At 47.6% G+C, this 20,886-nt stretch overlaps 1 protein-coding gene across 1 annotated transcript in view; it reads left to right on the top strand.

Annotated features, from left to right (window-relative positions):
• The window catches only part of LOC142243902 (uncharacterized), a 45,081-nt gene extending 29,520 nt beyond the window's left edge, over positions 1 to 15,561 (top strand). Inside the window, exons 2-6 of the mRNA XM_075316099.1 lie at positions 12,955 to 13,759; positions 15,032 to 15,076; positions 15,169 to 15,242; positions 15,326 to 15,400; positions 15,484 to 15,561. Coding sequence (XP_075172214.1) covers positions 12,955 to 13,759; positions 15,032 to 15,076; positions 15,169 to 15,242; positions 15,326 to 15,400; positions 15,484 to 15,561 — 1,077 coding nt within the window. The remainder of the gene's footprint in view (positions 1 to 12,954; positions 13,760 to 15,031; positions 15,077 to 15,168; positions 15,243 to 15,325; positions 15,401 to 15,483) is intronic.
• Positions 15,562 to 20,886: the final 5,325 nt, after the last annotated feature.

The raw sequence follows: 20,886 nt of genomic DNA on the forward strand, positions 1-20,886 counted from the left end.
TGCTTAGCTTCACTCTGTTCCCCGGTCCAGTACCGGCGGGTCGACGCCCGACCCCGGTCCTTACGGCTCTGCGGAGTTCCACCAACTCCTGCAGACGACCACCACCATCTGCCAAATTTGCTGTCAGTGCCTGGGCTCCTACCCAGACACCTCAAGTGTTTACTCCTCTCACTTTCACCTCCAAGACTGATCTGACACTTTTCCCGCCTCCAGGCCTGTGAACTCCTCGGTGGGTGGGGCCAATGTGGCGCCATGGACAAGCCAGGTCGTCACAGGTACTGCAACAACACACCCCACACCCCGGCTAGGCACACCGATGTCAGACAAAAATCCTTGTTGCCTCCCTCCAGGGTCTGATGTCCACACCAGGGGGTGGAGCCAGGCGTTTGGCCCCACCCACCGAGGAGTTCACAGTCCTGGAGGCGGGAAAAGGCAGTTAGTTGAGTTTTGGAGTCAAAGAGTGAAGTGGTAGTAGAGGAGACTGACCGTGTCCGGGTGCGTGGCCCGGGCACATACAGCAAGGTTGGCAGATGGTGATGACCGTCTGCAGGCGAGGCAGATTGACGTGAACCGTAAGGACCGGGGATGGGCGGTGGCGCGCCGGTACTGGATTGGGGAGCGAAGAGAAGCCAGCACCATTCGGCAGGGCCTACGGACCCCGACCAGGCTTGGAGTCGCCGTAAAACCGGTCAAATCCGTTAGCGAAGGGAAACTCCGGGGTTTCCCAGCAGTCAAGACTCGATTGAAGGCAGCAGCTCAAACCGTAAAGGGAAATACAGTCACCGCCAAGGCTACAGTTCCCAGGGCCAGAGCCTGCGGGCAAAAGGGGCTCCTCAGCATCCATCCAAGCTGGGGAGCGGGTTACCGGTGGGAAGCCACCAGAACCGAGAACACAACACAGGTGCAGGGAAAGGCAGTCACTGCCAACCTACCGAGAGAAGAACCACCGCAGCCATCTGTGGGACCCGTCCATCCAGCCGTTTGTTTTACCGGAGACATTGTATTCATCATTGGCTGAGTGAGTACCACTGTGCCGTGCGGCACCGTGCTGCCCCCGCGACCCTGCACCTCACCAGGTCCCATAACCCACCTGCCATTCTCCCCTCACCGGACCCCGGGACAACCAACCGCCCTACCCACGGAGGGGAAAAACAACATCCCAGCTGCTCCCTGTCATTGCTCCCGGGATCCCCGTCCAGAGCAGCGGTGGTGTCACAACCTCACCACAACTGTGGGTGGCGTCACGGACAATAAATCCCCAAAATCATTCCCCTTTTCACTCACGGGCGAGGAGCGCCGCTCGAGTCCCCGGGATCCGGCCCACCACTTGAGCCACCACCGAGCAACAGCAGCAGCAGCCGGACCCGAGCAGTGGGTGAGCGCAGCTTCCCTTCCTCCGCCCGCGACACCAACCTCCTGGCTCCGCCCCACCTGGTGTGGACATCAGACCCTGGAGGGAGGCAACAAGGGTTTTTGATTGACTGCTGTAACTGTCTAGGGGAGAGTGTGTATGGTGTTATGTCTGTGACTACCTGGCTAGTCCAGGGCGTCACACATACCGATAACAATATGCTTGAAAAATCACTTTTTTTATAGATGAGATACGTACGATTTTGAATATGCTTTTCAGAACCCAGCATAAGCCTAAGGGCCCAGTTAACCGGCCATACACTCAGATGACGATCGCATCGCAATGCTCGGACTGGCCGGTGGCTTTCCTGACCCATCCGTAACAGTAATGGTATGTGGGCACGTTCTATTCCGCAGCGTTTAAGTCACTGCATGTGCATTTCAAAATGCAGCCGAAAAGCTGCGTTTTGAAAACAGTGTGCATGCAGAAATCATGCGGAATTCATGTGTTCTGGAAGCTTGCTTTGCTATAGACAGAGTGGAGAAAGCATCCAGAACGCACAAAAGAAGTGACATGTTGCTTTTTAGAACGCAGCGTTCTGGCAAAATATTTCAGCAGCCGAATCGCTGCGTTCTAAAACGCAACGTGTGGATGGATTATGCACAATCTTCATAGATTGTGCCGGGGACGCAGGACGCATGCTTTTACACTGCGGTGCAAAGCTGTGACACTTGTGACAGGAAAGTCGCCGGCCAGGCCAAGCATTGCAATGCGATCATCGTTCGGTTTATACAACCATCTAGCTGAGCCCAAACACAGCTTAACTGAAAAGCTTTTTGTTAATTTAATAAAAGAGATTTCAGTAACTCTGTGATCCCAAATACATTTTAGGGAAAGCACATACAACTTGAATGACAATAACTTATTTTGGACTGCTCTCCTCTCCCTTTAATCAACAAATATCCACATGTAGGTTTGCAGCTATTTTTTTTTCACAGCACATCTCCTGCATATTTGAAATAAATCTGCAGGAGTTAAGGCTATGTGCGCACTAGAAAAAGGATTTTTCTCAAGAAATTTCTTAAGAAATTTATTGAGAGTGAAGGATTAGTGCACCTGCGTTAAAAAAACGCACCAATAACGCACCAAAAAACGTATCTGTTTTTACCGCGTTTTGGTGTGTTTTTTTGCAGGTCAGTCCCTGTGTTTTTTAATGCTTTAACAGCAATAAATAATATAGATAATAGATAGATAATCGATAGATAGATAGATAGATAGATAGATAATGCATAGATAGATAGTGGATAGATAGATAGAAAGATGGCTAGATGAATAGATAGATTGATAGATACATAGAAAATGGATAGATAGATAGATAGATAGATAATGGATAGACAGATAGATAGATAGAAAGATGGATAGGTGAATAGATAGATAGAAAGATAGATAATGCATAGATAGATGGATAGACAGATAGATAGATAATGGATAGATAGATAGATGGAAAGATAATCAATAGATAGAGGACAGATCAATCAATCAATAGATAGCGTCCCTGTGAGGACACACTGCAGTTCTCGCAAGTGGCAATGCATTCACATTACTGACTGTGAGAAATGACCTGTAGTTACCCCTGCAGCATTGCTCACTGAATGAGGCTGCATTGAGTATGTGTCAGATGAGGCTGGATTTAAGCGTCATGGGACCTGTGTGGATTACGCCGGAGCTGTGTGTTTGGGGGTGTTAATAAAGTAGTGAAAGAGGGGGCTTTTTTGTTATTTTATTTAAAATAAAGGATTTTTTGGTGTGTATTTATTCACTTTACTTACAGGTTAATCATGGAAGCTGTCTCATAGACGCTGCCATGATTAAGCTAGGACTTAGTGGCAGCGATGTGCTGCCATTAACTCGTTATTTCTCTGATTGGCACTGCATCACGGCAATTGGGAAGAGCTGGTAACACACCGGGACTGTTGCATAATGGATGCAACATTCTCGGGACAGCGGCGGGCGGATAGTCTTGGCTGTGGGAGGGGGGGCATTAACCATGGCCCTCGCCCACCCCAGCCTGAGAATACCAGGCCGCCGCTATGTGCTTACCTTGGCTGAATGGTAAAAATATGGCGGAGCCCATGTTTTTTTTTCGTTTTTTTTTTTTAATATGTACGTCTGATTTCTGTGTGCATTCTATATGTACAGTTAGGTCCAGAAATATTTGGACAGTGACACAAGTTTTGTTATTTTAGCTGTTTACAAAAACATGTTCAGAAATACAATTATATATATAATATGGGCTGAAAGTGCACACTCCCAGCTGCAATATGAGAGTTTTCACATCCAAATCGGAGAAAGGGTTTAGGAATCATAGCTCTGTAATGCATAGCCTCCCCATTTTCAAGGGACCAAAAGTAATTGGACAAGGGACTCTAAGGGCTGCAATTAACTCTGAAGGCATCTCCCTCGTTAACCTGTAATCAATGAAGTAGTTAAAAGGTCTGGGGTTGATTACAGGTGTGTGGTTTTGCATTTGGAAGCTGTTGCTGTGACCAGACAACATGCGGTCTAAGGAACTCTCAATTGAGGTGAAGCAGAACATCCTGAGGCTGAAAAAAAGAAAAAATCCATCAGAGAGATAGCAGACATGCTTGGAGTAGCAAAATCAACAGTCGGGTACATTCTGAGAAAAAAGGAATTGACTGGTGAGCTTGGGAACTGAAAAAGGCCTGGGCGTCCACGGATGACAACAGTGGTGGATGATCGCCGCATACTTTCTTTGGTGAAGAAGAACCCGTTCACAACATCAACTGAAGTCCAGAACACTCTCAGTGAAGTAGGTGTATCTGTCTTTAAGTCAACAGTAAAGAGAAGACTCCATGAAAGTAAATACAAAGGGTTCACATCTAGATGCAAACCATTCATCAATTCCAAAAATAGACAGGCCAGAGTTAAATTTGCTGAAAAACACCTCATGAAGCCAGCTCAGTTCTGGAAAAGTATTCTATGGACAGATGAGACCAAGATCAACCTGTACCAGAATGATGGGAAGAAAAAAGTTTGGAGAAGAAAGGGAACGGCACATGATCCAAGGCACACCACATCCTCTGTAAAACATGGTGGAGGCAACGTGATGGCATGGGCATGCATGGCTTTCAATGGCACCGGGTCACTTGTGTTTATTGATGACATAACAGCAGACAAGAGTAGCCGGATGAATTCTGAAGTGTACCGGTATATACTTTTAGCCCAGATTCAGCCAAATGCCGCAAAGTTGATCGGACGGCGCTTCATAGTACAGATGGACAATGACCCCAAGCATACAGCCAAAGCTACCCAGGAGTTCATGAGTGCAAAAAAGTGGAACATTCTGCAATGGCCAAGTCAATCACCAGATCTTAACCCAATTGAGCATGCATTTCACTTGCTCAAATCCAGACTTAAGACGGAAAGACCCACAAACAAGCAAGACCTGAAGGCTGCGGCTGTAAAGGCCTGGCAAAGCATTAAGAAGGAGGAAACCCAGCATTTGGTGATGTCCATGGGTTCCAGACTTAAGGAAGTGATTGCCTCCAAAGGATTCGCAACAAAATATTGAAAATAAAAATATTTTGTTTGGGTTTGGTTTATTTGTCCAATTACTTTTGACCTCCTAAAATGTGGAGTGTTTGTAAAGAAATGTGTACAATTCCTACAATTTCTATCAGATATTTTTGTTCAAACCTTCAAATTAAACGTTACAATCTGCACTTGAATTCTGTTGTAGAGGTTTCATTTCAAATCCAATGTGGTGGCATGCAGAGCCCAACTCGCGAAAATTGTGTCACTGTCCAAATATTTCTGGACCTAACTGTATGTGTCTGTGTGTAAGTGTGATATGTGTGTGTTTACTCTCTGCTCAACTTCCTCTTCATGTCATAATGACATCACTTCCTTACAAAATGCAGGACAGTGATGAAAATTATGTCCCTAAAAACATGAAATAACGCGGGAATAACGCAGGAAAACGCAATGAAACGCACAGAATTTGATACCTGCATTATTCCCTGCGTGATTTCGTGATTACATTACAGTCAATGGAGTGAATAACGCAGCTACCTGCAGAAAAGAAGTGACATACACATTGTTTTTCTCAAGAAAATCTACCAAAAGAATTTTCTTGAGAAAAAAATGCAGTGTGCGCACAGCTAATATTTTTTTTTCATAGGTTTTGCTGGGGAATGTCTGTAGAAAGGTTACAACCATTTTCTCAAGAAATTTCTGCAGCAAAAACGCACAAAAAACGCGGGTAAAAAACGCAGTGTGCGCACAGGGCCTAAAGGTCTTTTTTTTCTGTCAATTTTCCACAGATCAAAAAAATCATCATAAAAGATGCTTTTATTGTGGTGAGTTTTTTATACATTTTTTTTGTGCAGAAAGTTTTTATTTTTACATTCATAAGTTTATGTTATAAACAGACACCGTGTGGATACAACACAAATTGTATCTCTGTGATGGCTGCTCATATAATGCACCCTTACTTTGAAATGTTAACGTGGTCTACTAATCAGACTTAATATAGGCATGTAGCTGCTAATGACCTCTTCAATTTTTGGCCACAATGTCTGGCGTTACTCTTATTCAGTAATTTAAATTAGTTTTTTATTGGTAATAAAAATAGTGCATTTTATCACATAAGAATATTTGCACATTTTACCACTCAATTGGTGGTCTTTAATTTTTATAAGGCTGTCTTAGAAAAGAGCATTTCAAAGTCAGTGTATGGATTGCAATGTCTGGACCGACCGTACGTGTTATCTCCCACGAATTAGGAATTATACAGTATTGTATTATTATTGTTTTGCTTCTGTTACATGGCTATGCCTTGTAAATGTTTTTCCTCCTTCTCTCCCTGTAGCTATGAAGTAAGCTTTCATGTCAGTATTAGAGATGAGCGAACCGGTCGCGGTTCGGCTCGAGTTCGGTTCGCCGAATGGAGGTCTAGTTCGAGTTCGGGTCGTTGAACGTTCGACGAACCGAACTCGAACCGCATAGGAAACAATGGGAGGCAATCACAAACACATAAAAACACCTTGAAAACACCCTCAAAGGTGTCCAAAAGGTGACAAACAACTCACAACACAACACAAACACATGGGAAAGTGACAAGGACATATACTCATGCGAAAACAAAAGAGCTGGACAAGGAAAAAGAGGAGGAGACACAGATATAGGCATGGCACGCCTTTATAAAATCTTGTAAAACACCGCAAGGTGACTCCAAGCGGAGTCTCCCTTTTTTCCAAAAATTGGGCCACACACACACCCACCCCTTCAGTGGCAGCACTTGTGCCCCAGTTGTAAACTTCACAGGTAGATTTGCATCAAGCACATTCAAAAATACGCCATACTTAACCGTCCCCAGGATGACACCGTGGTAGGTAGCAAAGTCTTTGCTGAACCATGACTTGTTCATCTTGGCTCCTTTTAAAAAACACAGCAAGCAAGGGTTACTCCAAGCGAAGTCTCCCTTTTTTCCAAAAATTGGGCCACACACACACCCACCCATTCAGTGGCAGCACTTGTGCCACAGTTGTACACTTCACAGCTAGATTTGCATCAAGCACATTCAAAAATACGCCATACTTAACCGTCCCCAGGATGACCCCGGGGTAGGTAGCAAAGTCTTTCCTGATCCCAGCTCTGTTCATCTTGGCTCCTTTTAAAAAACACAGCAAGCAAGGGTTACTCCAAGCGGGGTCTCCCTTTTTTCCAAAAATTGGGCCACACACACACCCACCCATTCAGTGGCAGCACTTGTGCCCCAGTTGTACACTTCACAGCTAGATTTGCATCAAGCAAATTCAAATATACGCCATACTTAACCGTCCCCAGGATGACCCCGGGGTAGGTAGCAAAGTCTTTCCTGATCCCAGCTCTGCGCATTTTGGATCATTTTTAAAAACAATGTAGGCAAGGGTTACTCCAAGCAGAGCCTCCCTTTTTTCCAAAAATTGGGCCACACACACACTCACCCCTTCAGTGGCAGCACTTGTGCCACAGTTGTACACTTTACAGCTAGATTTGCATCAAGCACATTCAAAAATACGCCATACTTAACCGTCCCCAGGATGACCCCGGGGTAGGTAGCAAAGTCTTTCCTGATCCCAGCTCTGTGCATCTTGGATCATTTTTAGAAACAATGTAAGCAAGGGTTACTCCAAGTGGAGTCTCCCTTTTTTTCCAAAAATTGGGCCACACAGACACTAACCCCTTCAGTAGCAGCACTTGTGCCCTAGTTGTACACTTCACAGCAGATTTGCATCAAGCACATTCAAAAATACGCCATACTTAACTGTCCCCAGGATGATCCTGGTGTAGGTAGCAAAGTCTTTCCTGATCCCAGCTCTGTGCATCTTGGATCATTTTTAAAAACAATGTAAGCAAGGGTTACTCCAAGCGGAGTCTCCCTTTTTTCCAAAAATTGGGCCACACAGACACTAACCCCTTCAGTGGCAGCACTTGTGCCCTAGTTGTACACTTCACAGGTAGATTTGCATCAAGCACAATCAAAAATACGCCATACTTAACCGTCCCCAAGATGACACCGGGGTAGGTAGCAAAGTCTTTGCTGAACCATGACTTGTTCAGCTTGGCTCCTTTTAAAAAACACAGCAAGCAAGGGTTACTCCAAGCGGAGTCTCCCTTTTTTCCAAAAATTGGACCACACGGACACCCCATCAGTGGCAGCACTTGTGCCCTAGTTGTACACTTCACAGCTAGATTTGCATCAAGCACATTCAAAATACACAAGCATTTACTCTCCCCAGGATGACACAGGGGTAGTAAATTCCTTGTGGATCCATGACTTGTTCATTTTGATGAACGTTAGTCTGTCCACATTGTCACTGGACAGACGCGTGCGCTTATCTGTCAGCTCACACCCAGCAGCACTGAAGACACGTTCAGAGACAACGCTGGCAGCTGGACACGACAAAATCTCCAAGGCGTAAGTGGAGAGCTCTGGCCATTTTTCAAGATTTGAGGCCCAAAATGAGCAAGGCTCCATTTGCAAAGTCATGGCATTGATGTTAATTTGGAGATACTCCTGTATCATCCTCTCCAGCCATTGACTATGTGTCAGACTTGTTGTCTCTGGTGGCCTTGCAAAGGAGGGTCTAAGAAAATTATGAAAAGATTCAATAAAATTGCTGTTACCAGCACCAGATACGGTGCTACTGGTACGGGTAGATTGTTGAAGATAACGAGATCGTCCCATGTTTGTCAAGTTACAACTGGGAGATTCACTCCCTGCACCTGCACGGTTGTTTGGTGGAAAAGCCGAGCTAAGATCGAGTAACAGCTTCTGCTGATACTCCTGCATACGTGCGTCCCTTTCTATGGCTGGAATTATGTCACAAAATTTGGACTTGTACCGGGGATCTAATAGTGTGGCAAGCCAGTAGTCATCATCACTTCTAATTTTGACAATACGAGGGTCATGTTGGAGGTAGTGCACAAGAAGGCACTCATGTGTCTTGCGCAGCCATGCGGACCAAGTCCACGCTGTGTTTGTGGCATAGAGGTGCTAACCGTTCTTTCTTCCTCTGACATCTCTCCCCAATCTCTTTCAACTGAAATTTGACCAAGGTCTCCCTCATCCGCTGAGTCTTCCATGTCCATGGACAGTTCGTCCTCTATTTCATCATGTACTCCTGCACCTTCCTCGACATTTCGCCTGCTACCATGCGCCCTTGTTGATCCCTGTCCCCCATGGTCCCATGCCTGCTGCGTTGGTGATGATGAACATCTGGACCTTGGTGATGTTGTTGTGTCTTGCGCATATGAATCCTCCTGTAGTTCCTCCCCTTCCTGTTGTCCCACCCCCTGACTCCGAACAGTGTTTAGTGTGTGCTTTAGCATGTAAATGACTGGAATTGTCCTGCTGATAATGGCATTGTCAGCGCTAAACATATTCGTCGCCATGTCGAAACTGTGCAGAAGGGTGCATAGGTCCTTGATCTGAGACCACTCCATCACGGTGATCTGCCCCACCTCTGCATCTCGTTGGCCCAGGCTATATGTCATGACGTATTGCACCAGGGCTCGGCGGTGCTGCCACAGTCGCTGTAACATGTGGAGAGTCAAATTCCAGCGTGTCGCCACATCGCATTTCAGGCGATGAACCGGCAGGCCGAAAGACTTCTGGAGCGATGCAAGTTGCTCAGCTGCGGCGGTTGAACTGCGGAAGTGAGCAGACAGTTTTCGTGCCCTGGTCAGAAGGCCAACAAGGCCGGGATAGTGTGTTAAAAATTGCTGGACAACAAGGTTCAACACGTGAGCCATACAAGGCACGTGTGTCACCTTGCCCAGGTGAAGGGCTGCACCCAGGTTTGCAGCATTGTCGCACACGGCCTTACCAGGCTGCAGGTTGAGTGGAGACAACCATTTATTAAACTCAGTCTCCAGAGCTGCCCACAACTCAGCCGCTGTGTGACTCCTATTTCCAAGACATGTCAAGCTAAAGACCGCCTGATGCCATTGCGCTCTGCTGCCAGTATAGTAATGAGGGGTGCGTGATTCATTCTGCGCAGTGAGAACGCTGGTGGCCTGACCAGGCAGGCTTGGGGCGGAGGTGGAGGACCCAGATGAGGTGGAGAAGGCAGAAGCAGTGGCGGAACTTAGACAGACAGAGGATTGACACACAAGTCGTGGGGACGGCAAGACTTGTGCAGCAGACCCTTCACCATCTATCACCATAGTTGCCCAGTGCTCAGTCAGCGACATGTAACGTCCCTGTCCATGCTTACTGGTCCAAGTATCGTGGTGAAATGCACCCGTTCACACACAGAGTTTCTCAAGGAAGCGGTGATGTAGTGTGCGACATGCTGGTGTAGCGCGGGCACACCTTTCTTAGAGAAGAAGTGGCGATTGGGCATCTGGTACTGGGGCACAGCGACAGACATAAGGTCTCTAAAATCCTGTGTGTCCTCCAGGCGGAAAGGCAGCATTTCGGTAGCCAAGAGCTTTCAGAGGGATAAAGTCAACCTCTTAGCTTTGTCATGGGTCGCAGGAAATGGCCTTTTATTTGTCCACATCTGAGGGACAGAGATCTGGCTGCTGTGTGTAGATGGTGATGAGTAGGGTGTCCCTGGAAAAATGCAGGTTTGTGAGGAAAGTGCAGGCAGAGACATGATGTTGCCTTCATCCAACGTTGGTGCTATCGATGTCTGAGAGAGCTGTCCACACACACTTGTTTCCCCTTCCAAACCAACTGACGACCTACCAAGCAAACTGCCTGTTGCGGTTACAGTGGTGGAAGTTGTGCGTGGAAAACCAGGTGTGACAGCTGTCCACACAGTCCTAGAAGATGAAGAGCGCGCGGATGCACTGGAATGGGCAGGCGGTGGATGGTTCGCTCCGCTAGGCCGCATTGCAGCACGGTGAGCTTCCCACTGGGACATATGATATTTATTCATGTGACGATTCATGGAAGAAGTTGTCAAACTGCTGAGGATTTGCCCTCTAGTAACAGAATCACGACAAATTTTACAGATCACATAATTTGGGCGATCTTTTGCTATGTCAAAAATGGACCAGGCTAGGCAAGGCTTAGAGGGCATGCGACCTGCTGATCCACCCCGACTAGTGCTCAGAGGCACAGTGGTGGCTGAGGATGCAGTTGTAGACGTGCTACCACTACTCCTCCTGTGTCAAGGAAGGCGCAAGGTAACTTCGTCGTCAGTAGCATCCTCCTCCACCGCCTCTGTTGACCTCCTTGAGTGCCTGACTGTGGGTTGACAGTAGGTGGGATCTAGAAGTTCCTCATCAAGCGTTGTGTTTGCACTCCCCTCCCCCTCAGACCGAGCCTCTTCCTGCCCTGAACGAATATTTAAGTTGTCATTCCAATCTGGTATCTGCGTCTCATCGTCATCAGTATGTTCCTCATTGTCTATAACAGCAGGTGTTACAGTTTGTGACAAAGGGTCAACATTATGCTCAGAAACTTGGTCCTGACGGCCTGAATCAGAGTCACAAAGGTTCTGGGCATCACTGCATACCATTTCCTGGTCTGTACTCACTGTAGCTTGGGAGCAGACCTCTGATTCCCAGGCTATAGTGTGACTGAACAGCTCTGCAGACTCAGCCATCTCAGTTCCACCATACTGTGCAGGGCGGATGGAGACTTCAGAGCTGGGAGAAAGGAAGTTTGATTGGGACGACAACTCAGAGGACTGGTGTTTTTTGGATGCGGTAGTTGAGGTGGCGGAGAGGGCACTTGTTGGACCACTTGAGATCCATTCAAGCATTTTCCTTTTTTGGCCATCATCTACCTTTGTTCCAGTTGTTCGTGTCCGTAAAAAAGGGAGCACATCGGATTGTCCACGGTAAGTAGTAGACATCTTACTTTTGCTGGAAGATGGTCTATCTTCAGCAGATGTTAATGGAGCTTTGCCACCTTCCCCACGGACCAACCCTTTTTTTCCTTTTCCAACACGCCTCTTCCCCTTTCCACCAGCATCTGTCATTTTGCCACTTATTTTGATTGCGACAAGATTGTGCACTTAAAATGTGGTAGTAAAAATTGAGAGGTGGTGTAGATTGCAGAGGTGGTCTAGCTTTATTAACAGCAGAATAAACAACAATAACTATCCCTGACAATGCAACTATGGCCCTTAAACTGGCAGCATAGTTTGCTAGTATAATGGCTTAGAAACAATGAGTTTGAGTGTGCAATGCAGAGGTGCTGCACATAGATTTGCACCAGTGGGACACTAATGGAAGTCCAACAGCCACTTTTAGGATGCCACTAAGTTTACTCAGTGTTTGCTAGTATAATGGCTTAGTAACAATGAGTTTGAGTGTGCAATGCAGAGGTGATGCACAAAGATTTGTACCAGTGGGACACTAATGGAAGTCCAACAGCCACTTTTAGGATGCCACTAAGTTTACTCAGTGTTTGCTAGCATAATGGCTTAGTAACAATGAGTTTGAGTGTGCAATGCAGAGGTGATGCACATAGATTTTCACCAGTGGGACACTAATGGAAGTCCAACAGCCACTTTTAGGATGCCACTATGTTTACTCAGTGTTTGCTAGTATAATGGCTTAGTAACAATGAGTTTGAGTGTGCAATGCAGAGGTGATGCACATAGATTTGCACCAGTGGGACACTAATTGAAGTCCAACAGCCACTTTTAGGATGCCACTATGTTTACTCAGTGTTTGCTAGTATAATGGCTTAGAAACAATGAGCTTGAGTGTGCAAAGGGCAGGAGGGTACAGTGGCAGGGTTGTGGGTCTGGGTAGAGGAAAGGAAGCCTCCCTTTCTATCCCTCCTAATGGGGAAATCCCTGACCTTAGCTACACAGGTGCTGTCATCTTGTGTAGCTGTTAAAATCTGTTTTCACGGACCTGACTGTCACCTATGGCTCTGACCCTGTCGGTATTAGCCCTTAAAAGGACTAATAGAAACTTCTATCCCTATTCTGTATAGCGCTGTGTATAGAGCGTACACAGCAGTATCGGAGACAGGAGCTACGCCAGCGGTGACTAACACTAAGACGCAGATTGACTTCACTATAGGCCTCCTCGAAATAGTCCTTAATGAAAACTATTTCCTTTTCAAGGACGATTTTTACATCCAGAAACACGGGACCGCGATCGGCTCGAATGTAGCCCCAGCTTATGCAAATCTTTTTATGGACTACTTTGAGGGGCGCTTTGTGTATTCATATCCAGCCTTTGATGAACTGGCGTTTCTATGTGCTCGCTACATAGACGATATATTTTGCATCTGGCAGGGAGACTTGGAAAGCCTGCTATTATTCGATGACCATCTTAACAATGTGTGGCCTGAGCTCAAATTTACGCTAAGTCATCATCAGAGAGAAATTAATTTTTTGGACACGTACATTAAAAAAGACATAGTGGGCAATCTATCTTCAGACCTATACCGTAAACCGACCGATCGGAATTGTATGCTCCTGTACAGTAGCTGTCATCCTAAATCGACTAAGAATAGTCTACCTAGATCTCAATTTGCAAGAGTCACGAGGATAGTATCAGACGACAACACAAGAGAACAGAGACTAGAAGAAATGTCCAATCGGTTCGTAGAACGTAATTACCCAATAACACTGCTCAAGACAGAAAGAGAAAAATTATCTTCTACCACCCCCTCAGAGATAGACACAGCAACAGTAGAAAGGATACCATTTGTACACACGTACCACCCGTCTATGCCTAAAATTTATAATATTATCAACCGCCACTGGCCGTTACTAAAAAAAGCATATCCAGAGATAGGGCCATTTATACTCCCCCCTATCATGTGCAAGAAAAGACCCCAAAACATAAAGGATTCCCTGGTCAAAGCGGATATTGGCAGCGACAAGAAAAATGTACAAACCTTGCTAGCACCAAAACGTACTGGTACTTTCCCTTGTTTAAATTGTCCATCTTGTTCGAACGTGATTAAAGGAGACCACTTTACACACCCCAGGTCTGGCAAAAGCTTTCGAATAAAAGAATACTTTACTTGCGAGAGCAATTTTGTTGTATACATCATCAAATGTCCCTGTGGACTATTGTATGTCGGGGAAACAATCCAACATGTCGGTGACCACATTGCAAGCCATAAATCTACCATTAGGTATGGAAAATTATGGCTACCTATTCCACACCATTTTCACGAAGCTAAGCATAATGTAGCCCAATTGCGGTTTCAGGTCATTGATAAAGTATATAGACCCAGACGCGGAGGAAATCACATTGAGCTCCTCAAAAAAAGAGAGAGCTTTTGGATCCATAAGCTACAAACTCTAGCACCTAAAGGTCTTAATAGAGAGATAGATTGGCTAACATAATGATAGTACCAAGCCTATTAATTTGCCCTAAACCGTACTAACTATGTTATGATACATTTTTTGCAGAAAACTTGAGAAACATCATCCTCACCTTTCCTTCTTCCATCGTACACTCACTATTAGATGGTAACGTATAAAATCAGCACTTTCTATTTTAGTCAAGTATAGATGGTAATGTTAGTTCACTCTAATAGTATATTGGGACCCTTCCTTTTTTTGTGTGCATTAATCCTTAAAAATTCTTATTCTAGGTCATGTTCTCCTCCTATACCTCAAAATGATTGTATGTACACTAATCATTACTGTTCTTTGACAAAATGATGAAATTATTATGTATATGCCTGTGCTTTACATTGCATTTGCCTTTTATGTCCCTATACCTCCATATGTTCCATGCATTACTGCCATATACATTGACTATATAGATAATTCCACCTCCCCTCTGGTACCAACAGTCGTTCACTACCAACAGACTGACATGTCCAGTGTCCGCTTCTCAAACTTCCTACCCCTATATTGATTTACAACGACGCGCTGAGGATAAGCATCTTCCCACATCTAAGTATGAGTTTAACTGTACAGCGCATGCGCGGGCGCCTCTATTCAAGGCTTAACGGTACCACCAATACACTAATATTAACGCCGATCGCCAATGCGCATGCGCCGGCGTGTCCGTGCACTTCCGGGTTTGGGAGTTAAATAGCTCCCAAACCTGTTAACTCACTGCTCTAAGCCACAGTCTGGGAAGACGGCCGCAAAGGTATGCGATAATCCTATCCGTTCCTAATCCTCTTTACCTCCAATCTGATAACTCTATACTCCTCCTTCTGCTTTTCAGAGGATTCCATTACCCACTGCTACACTCTTATCCTAAAGCCCACAGGTAATATGTGTCACTTCATGAACTTCTAAATATCGCTGTACTCTCCTCTTGTATGTAATGCTGTTACTAAAACTTGTCCCTCATAATTACAGATGTAAATAAGCCCCCTAGGCTCCTAGACAAATGTTCACTGTACGTGACCTTATTCACTTACTGCAAACCTAAGGTAAGGATGTACAGGGGATCCACTATGTGGGAGTGTAATATATCATGTGTTACCTTCTGACCGTATACCTCCTCATCCTTCAGGGACCACGAGTCATTAAACTCTCCCAATTTAATAGGACAAACTGCAATAATAATTCATTTGCTAGTACGAGCAAGGTAATCCTTTGTCCCCCCTCCCCCATAGTTTTACTCCCCGTATAGAGACACTACCCCTTCATAATCATGCCTTTTATCTGCAGGGCTTGCATTCTGCAACTACCATAATCATTTTATCCTGGGTGGATTTCCTCACTATTTCTGTATCAAAAAACCCCTAAAAAGGAGAGAAAAAAATTCCCTCTGTGATACTAGTTCATCTATGATTGGAGGTATGCAAATCTTTCATGTATTGTCAGATCTTGCCTTTCAGTTTATTACCACTACTTGCATTTGCTGTGACGACTTGAGAGTTACTTCAACTACTGATATGCTATTACTGTTCTTATCTTCAAATCAACTAGGACATAATTTTTCATGTAACTATGTATCTATATATATAATTGCCTTATTCTGTCTGTCTGTCTGTCTGTCTGTCATGCTCCGAAATTGTGTCCTTACGGTGACACAAAGCTGATTGGCCGCTGGGCTCGCCATGGCCCCGCCCCCCCACACGGATTGGCCTCTCGCCCCGGCTCTCTGCAGGCCCCGCCCCCCTCACGCAATTCACGCTCGCTCTGGCCCAACTGACACGTAGCTCCGATTCCCAGGTGAGTACACACATACACATCAGATCACACTCACTCTCACACTCACTCTCACACACACCTCACACACACCTCACACATCACAACATCCTGGGATATCGCTTGCTTCTACACCGGCTCCGTCAGGATCCCAGCAGCGCCAGACATAACCTTGCGATGCTGGGATCTTGACGGAGGCCGTGAAAGCTGGTAACCATTATACACATCGGGTAACTAAGGTCCCTTAGTTACCCGATGTGTATCATAGTTTCCAGTGTACACCGGCTCACACTCACTCTCACACACACTTCACACACACATCACATCGCATCCACACATCAAGGTCCTGCAGCGGCGGAACATACACACATAACAGCACACACACACATACACACATCAGATCACACTCACCCTCACACACACATCACATCGCATCCACATACTCACAACATCCTGGGATATCGCTTGCTTCTCGGCGGCGATACTGTGCTGTGAGCTTCCAGGACCTGACGGAGGATCACATGGCCAGAAGCATGTGATATCTCCGGATGTTGTGAGTATCAGCGCGTATGTGCGATTTCGTCAGTGTCTGTGTGTGTGAGTGTATGCGATCGGGTGTGTGTGAGTGTATGCGATCGGGTGTGGGTGAGTGTATGCGATCGGGTGTGGGTGAGTGTATGCGATCGGGTGTGGGTGAGTGTATGCGATCGGGTGTGGGTGAGTGTATGCGATCGGTTGTGTGGGTGAGTGTATGCGATCGGTTGTGTGGGTGAGTGTATGCGATTGGTTGTGTGTGTGAGTGTATGCGATCAGGTGTGTGTGAGTGTCGGCAGAGGAGCAAGGCGTGCTGGAGGAGGCTGGGAGCAGAGAGGCTGATCTTGGGGAAGGCTGGGAGGGGGAGGCTGATGCTAGGGGAGACTGGGAGGGGAAGGCTGATGCTGAAGGAGGCTGGGAGGAGAGAGGCTGATCCTGGGAAGGCTGGGAAGGGGAGGCTGATGCTGAGGGAGGCTGGAAGGAGAGAGGCTGAGGCTGGGAGGAGAGAGGCTGATGCTGGGGAAGGCTGGAAGGAGAGAGGCTGAGGCTGGGAGGAGAGAGGCTGATGCTGGGGAAGGCTGATGCTGAGGGAGGCTGGGAGGGGAAAGCTGATGCTGGGGAAGGCTGGGAGGACGGAGGCTGGGAGGAGAGAGGCTGATCCTGGGGAAGGCTGGGAGAGGGAGGCTGATGCTGGGGGAGGCTGGAAGGAGAGAGGGTGATGCTGGGGGAGGCTGGAAGGAGAGAGGCTGATGCTGGGGGAGGCTGATGCTGGGGGAGGCTGGGAAGACGGAGGCTGGGAGGAGAGAGGCTAATCCTGCGGAAGGCTGGGAGAGGGAGGCTGATGCTGGAGGAGGCTGGAAGGAGAGAGGCTGATGCTGGGGGAGGCTAGAAGGAGAGAGGCTGATGCTGGGGGAGGCTGATGCTGGGGAAGGCTGGGAGGAGAGAGGCTGATGCTGGGGAAGGCTGGGAGGAGAGAGGCTGATGCTGGGGAAGGCTGGGAGGAGAGAGGCTGATGCTGGGGACAGAGAGGAGAGGCTGATGCTGGGAGGAGAGAGGCTGATGTTGGGATGAGAGAGGCTGATCCTGGGGAAGGCTGGGAGGGGAAGGCTGAGAGAAGAGAGGCTGATGCTGGGGTAGGCTGGGAGGAGAGAGGCTGATGCTAGGGACAGAAAAGGCTGATGCTGTGAGGAGAGAGGCTGATGCTGAGAGGAGAGAGGCTGATGCTGTGTGCAGAGAGGCTGATGCTGCGGGCAGAGAGGCTGATGCTGCGGGCAGAGAGGCTGATGCTGGTGCAGCATGGGGAATGGAGCACGATGGGGGGTGCGCAGCATGGGGGATGGAGCACGATGAGGAGTGCGCAGCATGGGGGATGGAGCACGTTTGGGAGTGCGCAGCATGGCGGATGGACCACGTTTGGGAGTGCGCAGCATGGAGGATGGAGCACGTTTGGCAGTGCGCAGCATGGCGGATGGACCACGTTTGGGAGTGAGCAGCATGGCGGATGGAGCACGTTTGGGAGTGTGCAGCATGGCGGATGGACCACGTTTGGGAGTGCGCAGCATAGCGGATGGACCACGTTTGGGAGTGCGCAGCATGGCGGATGGACCACGTTTGGGAGTGCGCAGCATGGCGGATGGACCACGTTTGGGAGTGCGCAGCATGGCGGATGGAGCACGTTTGGGAGTGCGCAGCATGACGGATGGAGCACGTTTGGGAGTGCGCAGCATGGCGGATGGAGCACGTTTGGGAGTGCGCAGCATGCCGGATGGTGCACGATGGGGAGTGCGCAGGATGGCGGATGGAGCACGTTTAGGAGTGCGCAGTATGGCGGATGGAGCACGTTTGGGAGTGCGCAGCATGGCGGATGGAGCACGTTTGGGAGTGTGCAGCATGACGGATGGACCACGTTTGGGAGTGCGCAGCATGGCGGATGGAGCACGTTTGGGAGTGCGCAGCATGGCGGATGGAGCACGTTTGGGAGTGCGCAGCATGGCGGGTGGAGCACGTTTGGGAGTGCGCAGCATGGCGGATGGAGCATGATGGGGGGTGCGCAGCATGGCGGATGGAGCACGTTTGGGAGTGCGCAGCATGGCGGATGGAGCACGTTTGGGAGTGTGCAGCATGGCGGATAGAGCACGATGGGGAGTGCGCAGCATGGCGGATGGAGCACGTTTGGGAGTGCGCAGCATGGGGGATGGACCACGTTTGGGAATGCGCAGCATGGCGGATGGAGCACGTTTGGGAATGCGCAGCATAGGAACCACAAACAACGCCCTACACAGACACCCACACACACACACAACGCTGCACACACACAACACCCAACACACAAACACCGCAGCACACACAAATATACGCACATACCGCACAACACACACATTGCTCAAAACATACCTCCCCCCAAAACACACCACACACACACAAACCGCACAACACACACACACACACACAACGCTACAGACACACAGCGCTCCACAAACAACGCAACACACACAACACACATACAACACCGCTCTCACCCCCCGCCACACCCAGAACATGTACAGCGCCCTACACAAACACTTGGTAACTACACACAACAACATCTATATATATATATATAACAAAAATCATACATGAACTACACAATACGTAATTATAGAATACCCGATGCGTAGAATCGGGCTACCTTCTAGTATATGTATATGATCTGTAGATATGCCTTTTTTCTTGTGATATATGTAAATAGTGATTTCTTTTTCTTTACCCCCTTCCAGTGTGACTTGGTATGAAGAAGGCCCAGCTTGGGCCGAAATGTCCCTTAGTCCCTCCCACCTACTTTGTTCATAAATAAAGACACTTATTTTGCACGATAAAAAAGAATCTGTTGATTTTCTTTTACTATTACCTCATGCTGATGAGAGTGCAGTGTTTTGAATTTGCATTCTATAGTCCGGACCTTGGTCCTCTCACTAGCACCTCAATACCACCCTTAATAGTGACAGTGTTCACACCATACATACCTTTACTAAGACGCAGAAGGCAGATAATGGCGTGCTGGAGAAAAATGTCCGTTTTTATAATGCATGGACATGTGACATGGACATCCTATCACACATGCCGTTGCTTCTCTGGCTAAAAGTCCACTTAGCTGTGTGTGTGTCTGGGATTGGCCGACATGCTGGCCCGCCCCACTACACGCGCGCGCTTAGGGAAGGAAGACAAGGAAAAAAAAAAAAAAGGCAATCACCATTATCCAAACAGCAGTGATCTGAATGCGCTGTTCCTGCACACTATACGCTGAAATTTCATAATAGTGTGAGTCACAGAGTGACTTACACTATTACAGTGGAAAGCCAGCTAGTAATTAGCTTGTCTTTTTGCTGCTAGAACCGTTCTCGAACGTATCTAGAACTATCGAGCTTTAGCAAAAAGCTCGAGTTCTACTTCGATCTAGAACAGCCCCCAAAATCACTCGAGCCGCGAACTGGAGAACCTCGAACCGTGCTCAACTCTAGTCAGTATACCCTCCCTTTTTCTTGCCAGATAGTGTATGTCAGCCATATTATGAGACTCATGTCTTTGCATCTTTGGTTTAGAATTGTCTTTTTCCCTACTGTATTTGTGTATGTCTAATTGAATTTTGATGGAAAATAATCTGAGGAAGTCTACCTACCGGGTCAGAGCGCCACGGTACCGGGGCCTAGTCGAGCGTTTTGACCTCATCAAGGGGTGGGGGTTTATTGCTGAGCCGGGCCTTGCTGCTGGGGTGTTTGTTTCCAGGAGAGATGTTGTGGAACACCTCCCAAAGGGGCACCCCAATTGAAACCTGAAACCAGGTGATATGGTTTCTTATTCCCGGCATTGTGGGGAGTGTGGCTGGTACGCCTTAGAGGTCAACAGGTATGCCATGGCAGAAGGGAAGATTATACCAGCCTTTGCAGTAGTCCCAGCTTACCCAAGAGAGTAGTGGTGGCTGAACCAGGCTACCCCAGCAGTTGTTACAGTTGTTAATGTTGAAATGTTATAATAGATGGGGGGCGGAGCGATGTAGTGTGGAGAGCGGCCGCATAGAGACTGAGCTCCTGGAATCCTGAAAAGATCCTGTGGAAATTAGCTAGTTACAAAGCCTCACCCACTCCAGACGACTCAACCTTGGTAAGAGGCAACCCACCAGGCTCCCGTGGAGCAGTGTGAAGTGCTCCTGTCCAACCGGGTCCGCACACAGACCGACATGGAAGCAAATCTGCTGGAAGCCGGTGGCCATCTTAGCTGCGTGCTGTGTGACTGAAGATCCAAGCTGTCAGCTCCCTCTCCAATTTTGAGTCCTGGGAGCCCTGCGACACTAGAAAACCCCCTGCAGACGGAAGGAATGTAGCGGTATTTGCTCTTAAAGACGAGCCCCTT

The sequence above is a fragment of the Anomaloglossus baeobatrachus genome, chromosome 6, assembly GCF_048569485.1.
Source record: "Anomaloglossus baeobatrachus isolate aAnoBae1 chromosome 6, aAnoBae1.hap1, whole genome shotgun sequence".
Lineage (NCBI taxonomy): Eukaryota > Metazoa > Chordata > Amphibia > Anura > Aromobatidae > Anomaloglossus > Anomaloglossus baeobatrachus.